The following is a 17,167-nucleotide window of genomic DNA, read 5'->3' on the forward strand; positions in this document are numbered from 1 at the left end:
CCTAGAGACACCATGACTTTCAGTCAACCAAACAATGAAAATCCTCTCCAAAGTGAAATTTAAAATCATGGAATCATAGTCTTAGAGTCTGAGGCACTTCAGAGATGACCTAGTTCAACCTGTACCTGAACAGGAATCTTCCTCCTCCCCCCATAACATACTTGACAAATGGTTATCCAGCCTTTGAGTGGAGATATCCAAAGCAGCGGGACCCAGGAACTGACCTCCTCAGACAGCCCATTTTACTTCTAGGTAGCATTATTGGGAAGTTTCCCTTAGATGGAGCTGAAACCTGCCTCAGCAACTTATACCCATTGCTTCTACTTTAATCATCTGGGTCTCAGAAGAATGTCCAGTCCTTCTTCTACAAAACAGTCCCAGACAATGATCAGGTTTCATTAAAGTCTTTTCTTCTCCAGACGTTTCTTCAAGTTTGACTGGCATGGTTTTCAGGCTTCTCTCTATTATAGCTGTGTTTCTTAAAATATGGCCTCCAGAACTGAACACAGTTGGGTAATTTAGAAATAGTCTGATTCCTCTTCTCATTCTAGACACGGCACCTTTATCAATATAGCAGGAGATCACATTAGCATATCATACTGACAGATATAGCTGACTCTCGTTCAGTTTGTAATCTACTAAGACCCCTAGGTCTTTTTCATGTTGAAGGGCCATCTAGCTACTCTTCCCTCATCTTGTACTTACATAGCTGACTTTTTTGAATTCAAATATAGAACTTTACACTTATCTCATTAAATTCCATTTCAAAAAATTTTGGCCTATTATTTTAGCCACTCAAGACACTTTGAGGTCCTGGTTTTACTGTCCATGCTAGTTCCCTCTCCCTGTTTCATGCCATATGCAAATTTATTAAGCATATCATCTCTACCTTCATGTAAGGCAAGAGTTTTACCGATGGTCTTTTTGTGTCATGGACTCCTTTTTAAAAATCTGGTAAAGCCTATGGCCCTCAGAAAAATGTTTTTAAATGCATAAAACACAACATATTACAAAGGAAATCAATTATATGAAATACAGTTATCAAAACATTAATAAAAACAAGTTCACAGATCCCAATTTTAAGAACTCCTAAATTTAAAAAATTAAATTAAAAAAAACTCTCCTAAATCACCAATAAAATATGGTGCATAGAACACAATCAAAGACAAATTGATCCAAGCTCTGCCACTAATTTGTTATATGATTTTCACCAAGTCAGCTGAAGGCCTAGTTTCCTCAACTGTAGAATGAGGAATTTAGACAAGATGAATTCTAACATTCCAAGAATGAAGTAGCTTGGTATAGTGGGAAAGAATAATTGTTTTCAAGTCATAAGATGGGACTCAAATTCTATCTCTTCCACTTACTATCTGTGTGACTTTAGGCAAGTAAATTTCCCTCTTGGGCCTTCAGTTTCCTGGTTGGTGACTTGATGAAGCTGGACTCTAAAGTCCCTTACATTTAGCATCCTAATCCTGTGAGTCTAGGACCCTGATTTCTAGGCCAAGCACTAGAGAAAAGGAGGGCAATTCAAGGAGTTTAAGAAAAAATGGAAAGAACTGTTAGTTTGGGAGGGGCGGCATGAAGGAGTAAATAAACTTGCTTGGTAAGTAGAACAGATTGAACATCTATATTTCCATTCCAAAAGAAAAGCATGAATCTCAGAAGCCAATTTCCTTTACTTTGCCCAGTGTTCCCTTCCCCCTCCTGACCTTATAGATCTTGTTCACTACTGGTTCCTCTTTGTTCCTCCCCCACAGGACAAAATACTACAATCACATGCAAATCAATGAGCCAATATTTATTATCCATTATAGGGGTATCGGTAGGGGTATAAAGGCAGATAAGGTTTAAAGGGTTGGTTGGGGCTAGATACTGGAAAAGATTTGGACTTTATGATGAAAGGGGGAAGGGGAAGGTTAGGAAATGTATCTGGCTAGCATGTGGAGGGGAGAAGGGGCTGGAGGCAGGAGGCCAGTTAGGAGGCTATTGTAACAGACCCAGGGATAAGACTTCGGTGGGCATAAACTTGTGACAATTCATCCAGGAAACAAAAAATAGAAAGAGTTTAAGATTCAACCAGGTTATTGATAAATGAAAAGTACTGAATTAGCAGAAAAAAGATACCCCGATACCGCACCCTCTTCTGGCCTCTTTATTCTAGGAGCAAGTTCCTCTTTTTTACTCAGAACTGAGTGTAACAGCTTTGTTTATTCATTCATTATACTCCTAACTCCCCTCAGCCAAGTTATGACTTGTAAGGGGGGTGGGGAGGCAGGGACTAAGTCACAGAATGGGGTAATAAGTTCTAACTTGTAAGCCAAGTAACAGAGTTGGGGGAGAAAACTAAATCGCAGAAAGGGTCAGGGATGAGACCACAGAAAGAAACAATTCCATTCGGTTGAACAAAAATGATTTATTATGAGAATTTGTTAAGCTATTATGAGCAGGGCTCTGTGCTAGACTCCAGAGAATCCTGAAGACTGGAGTTTCCAAGGGCTGCCCCACAAAGCCCAGATCACTAGAAGCCCTCAGTGCCTGGAGGCTAAATGGAGAAGCAGCACTGATTTGCTTTGGGTTGGGGGAATTTCCTCACTGGTAGTTTCCTACACTAATGAAATTTCAGATGTGTAAAAACAACATTAACGAGAAAGAGTCAGCCTTCAAGGAACTTACATTCTACATCTGTAAGATGGGGGTAATAATGGCTTTACTGATTTCCCTGGGTTGCAGTGAAGACAAAATAAAGTATATGAAAGCACTTTGCAAACCTTAAAACACTATGTAAATGCTAGCTCTGATTCTGGTTATCAGCATCACTGCCATCAATACCATCACTGGAGCGTGCAGAGCAGTCAAGTGCCAAGTGCCAAGGTAGAGTGTGATTGGAGGACCCAGGCAACACATGCTGAAGGAAAACCTGAGGACGATTTTACAAGGGGAAGGAGGGGCTGATGGAGAGAGGCATCTGCACCGCACCTTGATGCAGAAAGAGATGCTCCACTTCCAGGATGAAGATGGCGAGGCCCAGTGTCCATCCCAAAGCTGCCTTACCTCCCTTTTCCACCGTGCCAGCCACTCATCTCTCTTGCGTTTACTGATGTAATAGGGATCCCCAGCCTGGAAGGTGAGCCGCTGCATGGGCCGCTGTCGAAGACTGGACTCCCAGCCCAGACCTCCCCGTAACCGTCCCCGAGCTCCCTAGAAAGGGGAGACAGACAAACAGACAGACATTCAGGAAGGTCTTGGCACTCCCTCTCTTCCTTCGTGGTCACTAGGGTCCATTATTGTTAGAAGGCAAACAGAGAAGGTACCAGAAAGTCCCTGCAGAAAAGGGCTGGAACTACTGTGACCTGTGGACCAGAAGCCTTGATCCTGGGCCTCAGAGATCTTCTAGAGCAGCACTACCTCAGTTAAGAATTAGGGTCAGACTTTCAAATGCTATCATGCCATCACCACCACCACCATCATCATAGATGAGTAGTTTTGTATACAGACATCTACAGGTTGGAAGGGAGAGGGTCATTTACTAGCAGTGTGACCCTGGGTGAGTCACCCCATCTTCTTCCAGCCTCAGTTTCCTCACTGGGGATAGTAACAGCACCAACCTCGCGCTAGTATTTGTGCAGATAAAATGAGATACTTGTGAAGTGCTTTGTAAACCTTAAAGCACTCTATAAATGTTAGCTATTATTTTTAGAAGGGCAGAAGAGTGAGAAGTCGAACTGCAGGGCTTTGAGGCTCATCATTTCACAAATGAGGATGCTGAGAGGTGAACTTGACCAAGGTCACACAGGTAGTAAATGACAGTCAGGATTTTAGCTCCAAACCCAGTGCTCTTGCCATGACTAACAACTCTTACAACTCCCTTAACCCCTTTCCTGTGTAGTGATTGAGAGTTAGTCCATCCTCGGTGCTCCCCCACAGTAACCTGTCTAAAATGATGGTCCCCTTCTATGGATCTCCTCCCAGCACCCCCTAGGCACAACCAAGTCCAAAGGATGGTGAAGGATACTCTCTAGGCTTCTCTCCTTCTTCGGATTAGGACCCAGAGACCAAACTGCCCTTGTGAGTTGGGAGCAAATACTTGCCTCCATTTTCACAGAATCAAAGTGAGTTTCTTCCTTCTCTTCTTTGCCTGTGGAGAGAGAAGAGCATGGGCTCATCAGATTGATCCTCATTCCCCCTGGGACTGACATAATTGTTGGTACAAGGTTTGAGGCCCAGGATTGTACCCAAGGGGCACCTGGTTCTGGGAGGCCTCCCTCAGTCACTGGCCTGGGTAGATCAAGTCCTGCCCTTCCCCTCATTGCTAGAAGCAGGCACGGAGTGGAGGAATTTTAGGGAAAAAGAATTAGGATAAAAGCTGCTGAGGGGTTTGGAGCTAAGGCCTGAGTGGAAGATCTGTAGTTTAGTCAGAGTTGTGGTCTGCTGTGCATTGTCTGTCTCAGATATACAGAAATCAGCTATAAATAACTGCTTCTCATTGCCCAGATGCAGAGAAGGGAGGACAAAGGTAGGAGTAGGCAGGAAAGGTCAGGGTACGGAAAAGAAAGTGAGGTGGGCCCTGTAGCTTGTGAATATCCTCCAGTCGTTTCCATAGGCTCCAAAGGGGATTGTTTGCTTGTCTGTTATTTATAAGCACATGTGAAGGTACCTGAGCCAGCTACTATGTGTGTGTGTGTGTGTGTGTGTGTGTGTGTGTGTGTGTGTGTGAGTGTATTTGTGAGTGTGATTGTGAATATGTATGTGTGAGTGTGTGTTCTCTCTCCTGTTTCATAATAGGTTTTCAGACCTCTTGAAAATACTGTGTAGGGAAGAGATCGGAAACCAAGAGGGCTGGTTCCACATTCATCTCTGCTGCTAATTCATTTTACGACCTTAGGATCATAGATTTTGTAGCCAGAAGATATCTTAGCAGCCACCCAGTCCAACCTCTCTCCTTTTATAGATCAGGAAACTGAGGCTCAAGGAATGAAACATTTTGCCCAAGTGGCAGAGCAAGGATTTATTTCAACCCGGGTTCTGATGCCAAATCCAGCACTTTCCCTAGCTCTTCCATCCTAGCCTCTTCAGGGCTGTGTAATTAAATGTATTCTATGTAAAACTGGAAGACAGGAGTGGATCCTTTAATTCTGTAGCCTGTGTCCCCCAAGTGCTAGTTTTATCCTTTGGACAAATGGCCCATAGAGATTCTCTCTGGCCCGAATTCCTTCTCAGACTGTGCAATAGCTTTGCCTTGCTTATCCATCCAGGTTTCTGAGAAACCTGATTCCAAATAGTAGTAGTAGCCAAAGAAATTTGGCTACCTTGGCTGCCTCCTCATTTTACCAGGGTCACTCTCTTGTGGTTGCAGTTCAGAGGGGAGATTCTCCTGGAATCTCCATGCCTCTTCTACTTCCTCAAAGGGCCTTCAGCATCTCAGGCTGCATCTCTGCCCTTCCCAGGCCCAGCCTTCTAGCTGGTTCTGGAGCAAGGCCAAGTACTGCTCTGTGAGGCTGCTGCTTCTTCCCTCCCAGCTCCTTCTCTCTAGGTCCAACCAGCTGGCTTCAGGATTAGGTTATTTATTCATTCCCCAGTTTCCGGCCAGGGGCTCATTCCCCTCAGTTCCCATTTAGAGGCCCTGGCTGCTTTCTCTCAGAGAGAGAGTATTTGAGTTGAAGTCTGAGCTTATGGCAGGAAGGTTGTGTCCCAGAAGCTTCTGGGAGTGGGTAAGGGCAGGTGGGAGATGGGAGGGGTGCAAGAAGCCTGTAACAAAACAAAACAGTCCCCACTTGCTACTGCAGCTCCAAAGCAAGAAAGCAACCAGAAAACCAGGCCAACTAGGATGCAAACATCTCCCGCAGGGATCTTTCCCGCCTCTAACCTCCACTTGGGATTCTTTCCTCCATCTAAATGCCCACTGACCTCACCTGTTACTTCCCTTCTGGAGAAAGTACTCCCTGGAAATCTAAGCTACCCCTCAAATACCCATAACCTATAGCCCCCAGATATCAATAGTCACATAAGCCAAACTAGTTGCTAAGATTCGATGTGCTATAGGTTGGGGTGTGGGGGATAAGAGGACAGGATCAAGAAATACACAGTGGAGGAATGGGTTGTATTCTGCTTCACAGAAGAACCCCACAAAACCTCCTAGACCTATAGCCCTGGAAGTTGTGCTGAGTCTGGAGGGTGAGGGTTCACATGGGAATAAGAAAGAACATTCTGTGTATGTTTGCCATGGGTTAGCATGTGGCTGGGGGGAGGGAAATGTGGAGGTGAATTGTGTGGCTGTTTTGAAACTCTTAAGTGACTTTTTCATCCTTATAGACTTTTATGGCTTTCCCCTAGTTTATCTGTTTCTACCTTCCCCTATTTTACTTCCCCTCACTCTAACCACAGCCGTCTCCCTGACTTTTCCTCTGGTTTCAGCATGGGCCTCCTAGAAGATTTCCTTCCCACAGTTCCCTTCCTCTACCCAAGAATATTTCCTGGGGCCCATACCTTTGCCTCCCTGGCTGCTTGGCAGGGCTTTGGTCACCCCCTTCTCAGGACACTGACCCTTCGACCTGGAAAGTCTTGAGCTGTAATCCCAGCTCTGCTACAGTGGGACCCAAGACCAGCTGTCACTTTTGTACAGCTAGAGGGATTTGCAGGAGGAGTCTGACACAGCATCTGTGTTGGATCCAGCCCTTAGAGCAAGGTCACTCAGGTTCCTACATCCACCTTCTTTTTTGTTTGACCAAGATCCCAAACTTTTCCCACACCGAAAATGTTTTTGGCCATTGTCTAAATGTTAGTATCCCTTTCTAAATTGATTCTAAAGTGGTCCCTTTCACCCCACTCAACCTAGTTAAGATTCCTATCCTCTAAGAAATTCTTCCAATGTCCTTGATCATAGAATCATAGATCTAGAGTTGGAAGAATCCTCAGAAACCTAGGCCAAGCAACACCTGACCTGGAACCTCCTCGGAAACACTAACAACCAGCAGTTACTGGACTTTGCCTATGGATATTTAGTGGACGGAACTCCACTACCTACCACAACTCTAGCTATGTGGAAGTTTTTCCTTGCATCAAGTCAAGTCAGCAAACATTTATTAAGCACTTATTAAGCATCAGACCCCCTTCATCTGCCTCTTGGCTTCTTCTATCCAGTGTTCCTAATCTTGCCTTCCAGGGCCAAGCAGAGCAAATCTAATCCTTCCACATGACAGCCCTTTAATTACTTGAAGACATCTGTCATGTCACCCCCTGGGTCTTCTCTCTAGGATGCATAGTTTCAGTTCCTTCAATCGCTCTTTGTATGGCACCACTCTTTAGTTCTTTCTCCACGATGACCATTCTTCTCTTGAAGTTCTCTAACTTATCAATATCCTTCCTTAAGTGTGAAACCCAGAAATCAGTACCATATTCAAGGCAGGTTCTGACCAGGGCAGTACACAGTGGAAGTATAAGTCCCTCTTGTCTTAGTCCTCCTAGCTTTCTTAACGGAGGCAAAGATACATGTGTAGTCTCTTAGGCATACCCCTCCCTATCTTGGAGAAAAGAGGTCTTTTCCAGTCTGATACTGTCATGCAGCAAACATGATATACTTGGCATGAACTAAAGGAGCTTTTTCTTTTCTTCTCACATCTACCTGCCCTCTAATTCTGAGTGAGGCCCTTGGGGTCAAGGGTGGTCTCAAGAGGCTGACTGATTGGACCTCAATATCAGTTCAAGTTCAGGAGATACCTGGAAGAAGAGTTTGGTTCTGAGATCAGTCTGGGAAACTGAGCTTGTTATATGGAGGGCCTGAAAAACAACTACTTTGACCCTATTTAAGAAATAACTAGATCACTAAGACTGAGATGGTACTAGATCAGCCTCTAAGAAAGAGTAACATTTGTCCTGGTGATAGCACTCTGTCTGGACCTCAACTGTTTTACTGGCCAGGAATTAAGGGGTCAGCTAGGAAGATCACACCTGCCCAAATAATGGCTCTGGCGCCTCCCAGTGGAGTATCCGGCTTTCAGAGATCCCTGATCTGCCTCTAGCCCATTTCCTCATTCTTAAATTGGTCCTTTCTAGGCCTAAGATCCCTACACAGATGATAGGCAATATCGGGGTACGCTGGGAGAGGTTGCCCTCGATCCCCTCTGAACAATCAGTTGAGTGATGGATATGATCAGTTTATGATCAGTCATAAAGGAAGCCCAGGCCCATTGGGAAAGTCTCCTTTAAGAGCCTCACAGAAGGAGTGAGCACGTGGGATTGGGGCTAAATACTCTGTGCAGAGTGATTGAGACCCGCATCCTAATCTTTCTGGGCAAGTCATCTGACCACTACAAAGTGAAGTCTCTTCATCTATCAATTGAGAGGCATGAACAAGATGATCTCTAAGGATCTCCAGCTTTCAGAAAACATTCTTTTATTCTGTGAATACAGAATGCTGGCAAAGTGGGATTATTTCAATACCTCGACAACTCCACAAGCCGCCCACATAACCACCAACATGTCAATAATAACCCTACACAAAGTCTAACCATCTCTACAGTGGCTCGGCGATTCCCACTTTCCAAACATCCAAGCAACCCCACTAGGATCTTTAGTAATCCCGAAGCAAATTAAGAACAGAGAACAGCCCAGCTTTGGAGACAGCTGGTAGTGATATGGATAGACTGCTGGACTTGGAGTCAGGAAGACCCGAGTTCAAATCTACCCTCAGACATTTACATTAAGTGAGCAAGTCACTTAAGCTCTCTGTGACTCAGTTTCCTTATCTGTAAAATGGGAATAATACCCTGTAGGGTTGAATGAGATAATATTTACAATAAGCACTTAGCATAGTGCCTGACAAATAGTAATATAAATATATTTTATATTATATATGATATATAAATATTATAAATAAATAAATATATTAGTATATAAAATAAAGGTTTATTCCCTTCTCTTCCCTTCCCCAAGTTTTTCTCTTCAGACAGTGGCAGCCCTTGGATCTCTGCTTTTAGATAGTGCAAGGCCTAGACACCTTTTCCTAAGACATTCAGCACCAAGACAAGAAGGAGACCAAGGATTCCGGGAGCCCTCGGGAGCAGAGACACAGGCAAGACCAGAGACAGAAACCAGACTCTTCAAAACACACACAATGAAGAGAAAAATGACCCAGGTCACACAATCACAGAATAGCTTTCCTGGCTCTGAGCCTATACTAGTCCTTGCAAAATGGTGCCCTGCAACAGGAAGACTTCAGTAAATACATCTGGGACTATCCAAATTAAATGGTAAAGAGGTTAGAAAGGATCACAGGATTGGAATGGAATGGCACATTAGACATCAAATCCAGCTCCCTCAGAGATGAGGGAGAACTGAGACCCAAAGAGGGAGAAGGGCTTGAGAGAACATTTAGTCAAAATCCTTCATTTCACAGCTGAGGAAACAGACTCACAGAGGTTAAGTGATTTTCCCATGGTCACACAAGCAATGGACTAAGTAAGCATCAGAATTGGGATTTGAACCCAGGATCCTCTGAGTCCAGAATCCACTGGATTCCTGAATACTCCTTCCACTACTCCACGCTAGTACCTTGTCTAAGTACTTGCTCAAGGGCATATGGAGTAACAGAGGTAAATAGCAAGCAGCAGAAGGAAGATTCGCATGCAGGTCTTCAGACTCCAAATCTAGCATTCTTTCCATTGACATAATACTAATAGCCTGGATAGTGATGCCAGGCTCCTCCTCCCCTTACGCAAGGGAGCAGCAACCACTCCAAGGTCACCTCCCAACACCTGTTTTTTCCAGGTTCTCTTCCACTTAAACTATTCCCTTATCTATTTATCCTATGAAAAAGCTGATGGATCCAGGATAGCTCACTGTCAGCTCCTCCTGACTCAGTCCATATCTGGTGGATGGCACCCTTGCCTGCCAGGATTGCTCACTCCTAACCCACTAAAAGAGGATAGTTCTGTTTAAAGGGAAGATGCAAGTGGGAGGCAAGGACACAGCCGGAGGACCTAGGAGGTGGTTTGAAGGACCTGGCTTTCCCCTGTCTTCCTAAATCTGGGAATATGATTCCCTTGGTTGATTTTTTGACACAAGATCATGGTGTTTTCTCTAAACATTGGATTTGAATACAATTATAATGGATTACACTAATTAATTTACTTATTTCATCTTATATACTTTCAATGAGGGCCTCTTGAAACTGAAATGCACTTAGGCAAAACAACATGCAAATTATTAATGATTCTACAACTCTGCCCAGAAGCGAGTTGATTGAACCAGAAAGGGAAATGGAGGTTGTAGTCTAGAACTGCACAGATGCAAGCTACTAGTAGGGAACAGTACTCCATCCTCTGGGCTGGGTCACACCCTGCAAGGGTCTGTGTCTTACAAGCTCCCAGGATTCTAAGACTCCTTAGGATCTCCAGATACAAATCTTCCTCTCCTAACCCTTCCATGACTTAATTTCCCATTTTCCAGTCAGTTAAACTTATACCCCAAGTATAGCAGGTTCAACGCATCTTTGCTGCGAAAGAATACAATGGCCCTCAACTTTTACAGCTTCACCCAAGGCCAAGGGGTAGGAAAGCTGAGCAATTGGATAGATAGTGCATCTTCCTAATCTACTACCCCCAAACACTGGGCCCCTCCAGATCCCCAGTACCCAAACTTATGTTATTTTCTCGTCTTCTAGAATGCAGAAAAGAGGGACGGACCAGAGTTGGAGTGTGTATGTGTGTGTGTGGGGGAACCTGTGGCCTCCAGACCTTTAGCATCTTCTTCAAGCCCTAGCATGCAAGCTCCTTGTTTTCAATTCTATATTCATTGCTAGGTCCACACCTAGGGCCTCATTGAAATCCATGGGCCTAGACCCTTAAGAATACTCCTGAAAAAGTCAGAGACTAGAGGGACATAATACTCAAGTTAAGACTTGACAGCTGAGGACTCACCTCCCACAACAGGGGCTTCTTGCCTATCCTTGGGGGTACAGCAGCCATTCTCCAGGGTGCGGGCAGCCTCCGGGATGCTTTCTGCCTCTGCCTCTCCCTCAGCCCGTGTCCCACCCTTTCGCCCAGCAGGGCTCCCTTCCTCTGGTTGGGGTTCACTGAGCTTCTCCACATCCCCATTGGGCATCAGCTCTGCAGGACTGGTGTCCTGAGCCATAGAGGGGGACTTTGAAGTCGCGGCAACGTCCTTAGGGGTGTCGCTGTTTTCCACCTTAAGAGATGAGAGAGAAAAAACATGGCAAGGTATTAGACAAAAGAGCAGCAAATTTACTGATCTGGATTCATGGTTCCTGATTCATAACCTTGACACCCACCAAAAGCATACCCACCAAAAGACTCCAATGCCTCCCAATCTAAAGCCTTAATCTAAATTCAATGTTTCTCAGACTATTAGAAAAATCACTCTGCTCTCCTAGTCCAGTCCCGATTGGATTCGAATGTCCTCAGTTTGATTCTGGTGTTCTCCCTTCTAATTTTAGTGCTTGGGACCCTCCCCTTACACACTCCCTTCTCTTCACCTTTTCAAGGCCAAACCCCAGTTCTAGGAAATGATTAACTGCCTGAGAGAGTAGGAAGGTCAGGGCCATAAAGCTAAGTTGTCCCATAAAGGGACTTACCAAAGGGCCTCTCTGATCCCCAAATCAATGAACTCAACTCCACCCAGCCTAGCCCTAGCCCCAGCCCCAGGGTCCTTTAAAATAAGTGTGATAACTAGATTGACACTGGAGTGGATAGGGGTGGGGGTGGAAATCTCCCTCTTATCACCTGTTGCCTTAAAGCCGTTCTTATCCCTAAGAAACCATCTAGGGGTTACAGGTAGGGTGACCGCTCCTTAACACACCTACTGCTGCTCAGATCATTGGGACCTGGATTACTTTAGGTCCTCCAGGATCTTAAAGGCAGGTCAAATTATTCACTAGGTAACATTTATCCTCAGCATCAGGGCAGATGAAAGAAAGAAACATGAGAAAGCATTAGACAGATAGCATCAGGTTTGCCAGCCTGGAGTCACAGTCCACAAGCCATAATCTAAACATCCAATGAGGGAGTAGTTTGCTTCTCAAGCAGATTTCAGTGCTTTCCAATGCACAGGCCCTATGCCTAGACCCTGTCTTTCTCTCTCCGTCCACTTCCCCACCCCATGGACCTCCTTCCATATCATCATGAGCTTTTGGGAAAAGCTGTGGATTTGGAGTCCGGGGCCCTGCCTGTGCAGCTTCTCTGTGGGCATCAATTTTTCTCACCTGTAAAATAGGAAGGTTGGAGTAGACGGTTTCTTTCAGCTTCGTAACAGCAATTGTTGTAGCATTTATATGCGATAAAGGGTTCACAAAACCCTTTACATGTTAATTCCTTTGATCCTCAGAACAACCCTGGGAGGTAGGTGCTATTGCCCCCATTTAGCAAGTGAGAAAATTGAGGCCCAGGGAAATTAAGCTACTTACCCAAGGTCACACAGCTAGTAAGTATGTGAGGCAAGATTTAAACTCAAGTCTTCTTGACTCCAAGTTAGATGCCGTTTGATCATATGAGTCCTAGGACTGCCCTTTTTAACCCAGTATCTTCATCTTCTAGCTGTTTGCTTTCGTGTATCTAACCTCTCATTAAAATTTGTAAGTATCATAATCTCATCCCCTCAGAGCTCAATAAGTCAGTGAACCAATGATACAAAAACAAAAATACAAACTAGTCCCTGCCTTCAAGGAGCTTATGTTCTAATAAAGGGAGGAGGGGAAAAGACAACATGTCCACAGACAAATACAAACCATATGAAAAGTGCTTTGGGGAGAACACCAAACAAGTGGCTGAGGGGACGCAGATACTGAAAGGTCTCATGTAACAAGAGGCACTTGGTTAGAGACTTAGAGGGAGCTAAGAATTTTCAAACCCAGAGATAAGATGGTGCAGCATGCCATGGAGATGAGGAGGGAAAGTGTTCCAGACATGGACAAGAGACTGAGCAAAGGCAGAAAGGTGGGAGATAGAATAATGCATGGAGAGAGAGAGGGCAATAGGACAATATGTCTAGAACACAAATTTCATGGGGAGAGGGGTGTTAATGGGAAATCGGATTGGTAACAACCACCTTTTACTGAACTAAAATGAAAGACAGGGAGGAGCCAGACTGCAAAGGGCTTTGTGTAACTCCCCCTCCCCACCGCACACCAAAAGAGGCTAAAAAAGAGCTTTCATTTTATCCTAGAGCCAATTGGGTGTTTATGGAGGAGGTTAGTGCCAGGGTCAGATTTGTGCTTTAGGAATATTACAAGCAGCTGTATGGAAGATGTGGGCAGCACTGGAAGTAGGGAGAGCAAAAAAAAGGCTATTATTTTAATAATCCAGGTGAGATGGGCCCAAACTTGAGTGGTGATCATGTGAATGGAGAGATGGAGGTAGATTCAAGAGATGTTGTGTAGGTAAAATTGACGAGACTTGACAAATGACTGGATTCAGGACGATAAGGAAGAATGAAAAATCAAGGGTGATAGAGTGGTTGTAAACTTGGGTGACGAGGAATGGTGGTGTTTTCAACAGAAATAAGGACATTAGAAAGAAACTTGGGTTTAACGGGAAAGATAATGAATTCTGTTTCAGAGATACTGAGTTTGATATGCCTATGGGGCATTCAGGTGAAAATGTCCAGCAGGCAGCTGACAAAGTGGGACTGGAGATCCAGAGAAATGAGGGTCAAATGTGTATATGTGGGAACATCTTCCCAGAGATAATAATTGCACCCATGGGAGCTAATGAGATCACTTGAAGAAAAGGTATGGTATGGTGAGAGAAAAGGGGTAGGATGATGCTCTGGGGGTACAACTATAAAGAGAGGATAGAGACACGGATGATGATCATGCAGCAAAGGAGAGTATGCAGTATTCAACAGGTAGGTCAGAGGGTACCTAGTTCATTGAACAGACAGCTCCTCTACAATTATCTTGACAATTGCAAATGCCTCCACTGGATTTTTGTCCTCAAACAGAGGAGTGGATATTGGCAAGTAAAGAAGGACCCTTCTTCCCTTGTTCCTTAGAGCTCCAGTTCAGATATATGGGTATAGGGTTGGTGTTGATATGGCTGGATCTACCTGTGTTTCTCTATTCTCTACTATAGTTGCCCGTTAGAAAGTGGCCCCTGAGTCCCCACTCTATAGACTTGTTGGTAGCATGGTGAGTTATTCAGCTAGGTTGGAGAGAAGGGAAATGTAATGAAATGAAGCTGGAAAAATGAAATGAAGCTAGAGCTAGATGGTTGAGAACCTTGCATACTGGGCTGAGAAGTCTGAACTTTTATTCAGTTGGCAATGGGGAGCCACTGAAGGTTTTGGGTCAGGGAAGGCAGTTATGCTTTAAGAAGACTAATTTGGCAATGCTGTGTAAGATGGATTCGAGGGAGAGAGACTTGGGGAAGAGTTACAATAGTCTAGAGGTCTCCTATGACCTCTACCCCCAAAGTCAGACTTATCTAGAATTTTAAAATAGAAAAAGACTTTACACATATAGGCAATAATAGATCACTTCAACTACCATACAGTTAAGAGTAAGAAGACACTTAGCTCACTCAGAGACCTTCAATCCCTTATTTTACAGACGGCAAAACTGAGACCCAGAGAAAGGACTAGACATTCACACAATCACATAAATTGCTAGCATTTGAACATGGGTCCTGATTCCAAATCTAGGGGTTTTTCTACTAAAACCACCCTGGTTCCTATAAGAAGAAAACAGTCCTCTAAAACTAGATCATCTCTCTAAGGTCTGTTTCAGTGCTTAGATTTTCAGATTGATTACTGCTGTCTAATCTGGAGCCATGGAAGCCTGCCAGGCAAAGTAAAAGATGGGAATATAGAATCAGTCATTCATTCAATGCCCTGAGGGCATTAGTTCCAACTTGAAAATCAAACAACCAGTAAACATTTATGTGCCAGGTGCTGTGCTAAGCTCTGGGGATACAAAAAGAGGCAAAAAGTAGCCCTTACCTTCAAGGAACTTATAATCAAATGAGCGAGATGACATGCAAACACATACATATAAATCAAGGCACATATAGGATAAATGGGAGATAATTAGCAGAGGGAAGGCACTGGAATTAAGAGGGGTTGGTGAGAGAAGGGGCATAATTGAGAGATGTTGTAAAGGTGAAATTGACAGACCCTGGCAATAGCTTGGTGGTGGAGAGAATGTGAGAGACCTTGGTCATGAGCCTGAGGGACTTCAAGGATGTTGTTGTCTTCTGGAGTAATAGGAAAGGTAGGAGTGGGGCACAGTTTAGAGTGATAGATAATGATTTCCCTTTTGGACACATTGAGTTCTATGTTTATGCTTTATATTTACTGGACCTTCAGTTTGAGATGTCTGAGAGGCAGTTGGAGATTTGAGATTGAAGGTCAGCAGAGAGACTGGGGCAGGAAAGGTAGATTTGAGAATCATCAGAATAGAAATGCTAATTAAATCCATGGGAGCTGATGAGATTATGATCAAGTGAAACAGTGTAGCAGGAGGAGACAAGGGGGCCCGGGAGAGAACTCTGAGGGATACCTACAGTTAGAGGATGTGATCTAGAGGAGGATCCAACAAAAGAGGCAGAGAAGGAATGGTCAGATAGGTGGGAGGAGAACTTGGAGAGAGTGGTGTCTCAAAATCCTAGATACAACAGAGTGTGTAGGAGGAGAGAGTGAACTCCATGTCAAAGGCTGCAGAGGGTCAAGGGGAATGAGAACTGAGAAGAGGTCATTGGATTTGGCAATTAAGAGATAGCAACTTCAGAGAGAGGTTTCAGTGGAATGATAAAGTTGAAATCTGGATTATAAGGGGTTAAGAAGAGGGTGAGAAGAGAGTGAGAAGAGAGATAGTTGGTGTACTATGTGTAGACAGCTTTTTTGAGTTTAGCCACAAAGGGTATGTGAAATATAGGATGATACTTAGCAGGGATGGAAGGATCAAGTAAGGGTTTTTTCAAGATGGGGAGACATGGGCATGTTAGTAGGCAGTAGGAAATGAGCTAATGGACAGGAAAATATTGAAAATAAGATGACAGAGGGGGCAATCTGTTGCAGGAGATGGGACGGGATGGGATTGCTTGAGCAGGTAGGAGGGTCATCCTTGGGAAGGAGTAAGACCACTTCATTATGTGAAGCAAGGGTGAAAGTGTAGAAATTGGCAGAAGGTACCTAAGTGATAGGAGATGAGGAAGAGGGGAGAAGAGGGGGTTCACGGTGAATTGCTTCAATTTTTTCTGTAAAGTATGAAGCAAAGTTCTCAGCTGAGAGTAAGAGGAGGGAGAGCCATGAGAGGTTTGGTGAGGGATGAAAACATTTGAGAGAGCTGCTATGGAGAGCAAGACAGTAAGTTGAGAAGGGAGGTACACTAGGATTGCCCAGCAGCAGCAGTTAGGCCCAGTTGAGGCTGTGTAACATAAATTGGTAGTGGACCCAGTTAAAATCTGTGATTTTTTTCTATCTCATTTCAGTAGCATGTGTCTAGGAGTGAAGGTAATGAATGGTGGGAAGAGATCCAAAGCTGAAGCTTGGTTGGACATAATTGACAATATGATAAAGGGGTTAGGGATTCAAGAAAGGACAGTATAGTGTTGAACTGGCTCACCAAGTGGTCAAGATGGGGAGAAGAGGAGAGAGTGGTTAGCGCAAGGAGAGATGGTCTGGGGGAGAATTTAGGGGTCAAGGGATTGGAGATCATGGTGTAGACAATGAGTAGGGTTTTGTAAGGGAAGGTAGAGGGAGAGCTAAAAAGTCAACAGATTATGGTCAGATAAGCGGACTTTAGAATTTTTGAACATAGAAGTGGTACTTTTACGGGTGATGACAAGATCAAGGGTATGACTTTCTTTGTATTTGGCTGAGGTAGGGTGGGGGCGTAGTTCATGGGAGGTGAGTAGGTCATAGGAAGTAAGTGGTTAGGAAGTTTGGGGGAGAACCAATATGTATGTTGAAGTCCCCTAGTGTGAGGGCAGAAATTGGAGGGGAGAGAAAAAAATGTGAGGCAGGCTTTGAACTCATTGAGGAAGAAAGTAGTGTGACCTGGGGTCTTCAGACAACAGCTAAAAAAAAAAAACCCCACACAACACTCAGTGGCGTCAGGATTGAGGAAATAGATCTGAGTTTGCTCTGCAAGCCTGGAATCCTTGCTGCCAAGGAGGCTGAAGCTAGTGGATCTCTTGAACTTGAGGGTTCTGAGCCA

The 17,167-nt window shown here is 44.3% G+C and overlaps 1 protein-coding gene across 7 annotated transcripts in view; it reads right to left on the reverse strand.

Annotated features, from left to right (window-relative positions):
- The window catches only part of DNMT3A (DNA methyltransferase 3 alpha), a 182,075-nt gene that overhangs the window by 93,641 nt on the left and 71,267 nt on the right, over window positions 1-17,167 (reverse strand). For all 7 annotated transcript variants that reach the window (XM_072633886.1, XM_072633887.1, XM_072633888.1 and 4 more), the window contains 3 exons: window positions 10,917-11,184; window positions 4,092-4,138; window positions 3,055-3,201 (listed from right to left, as the gene is read on the reverse strand). In XM_072633886.1, coding sequence (XP_072489987.1) covers window positions 3,055-3,201; window positions 4,092-4,138; window positions 10,917-11,184 — 462 coding nt within the window. The remainder of the gene's footprint in view (window positions 1-3,054; window positions 3,202-4,091; window positions 4,139-10,916; window positions 11,185-17,167) is intronic.

The sequence above is a fragment of the Notamacropus eugenii genome, chromosome 1, assembly GCF_028372415.1.
Source record: "Notamacropus eugenii isolate mMacEug1 chromosome 1, mMacEug1.pri_v2, whole genome shotgun sequence".
NCBI lineage: Eukaryota > Metazoa > Chordata > Mammalia > Diprotodontia > Macropodidae > Notamacropus > Notamacropus eugenii.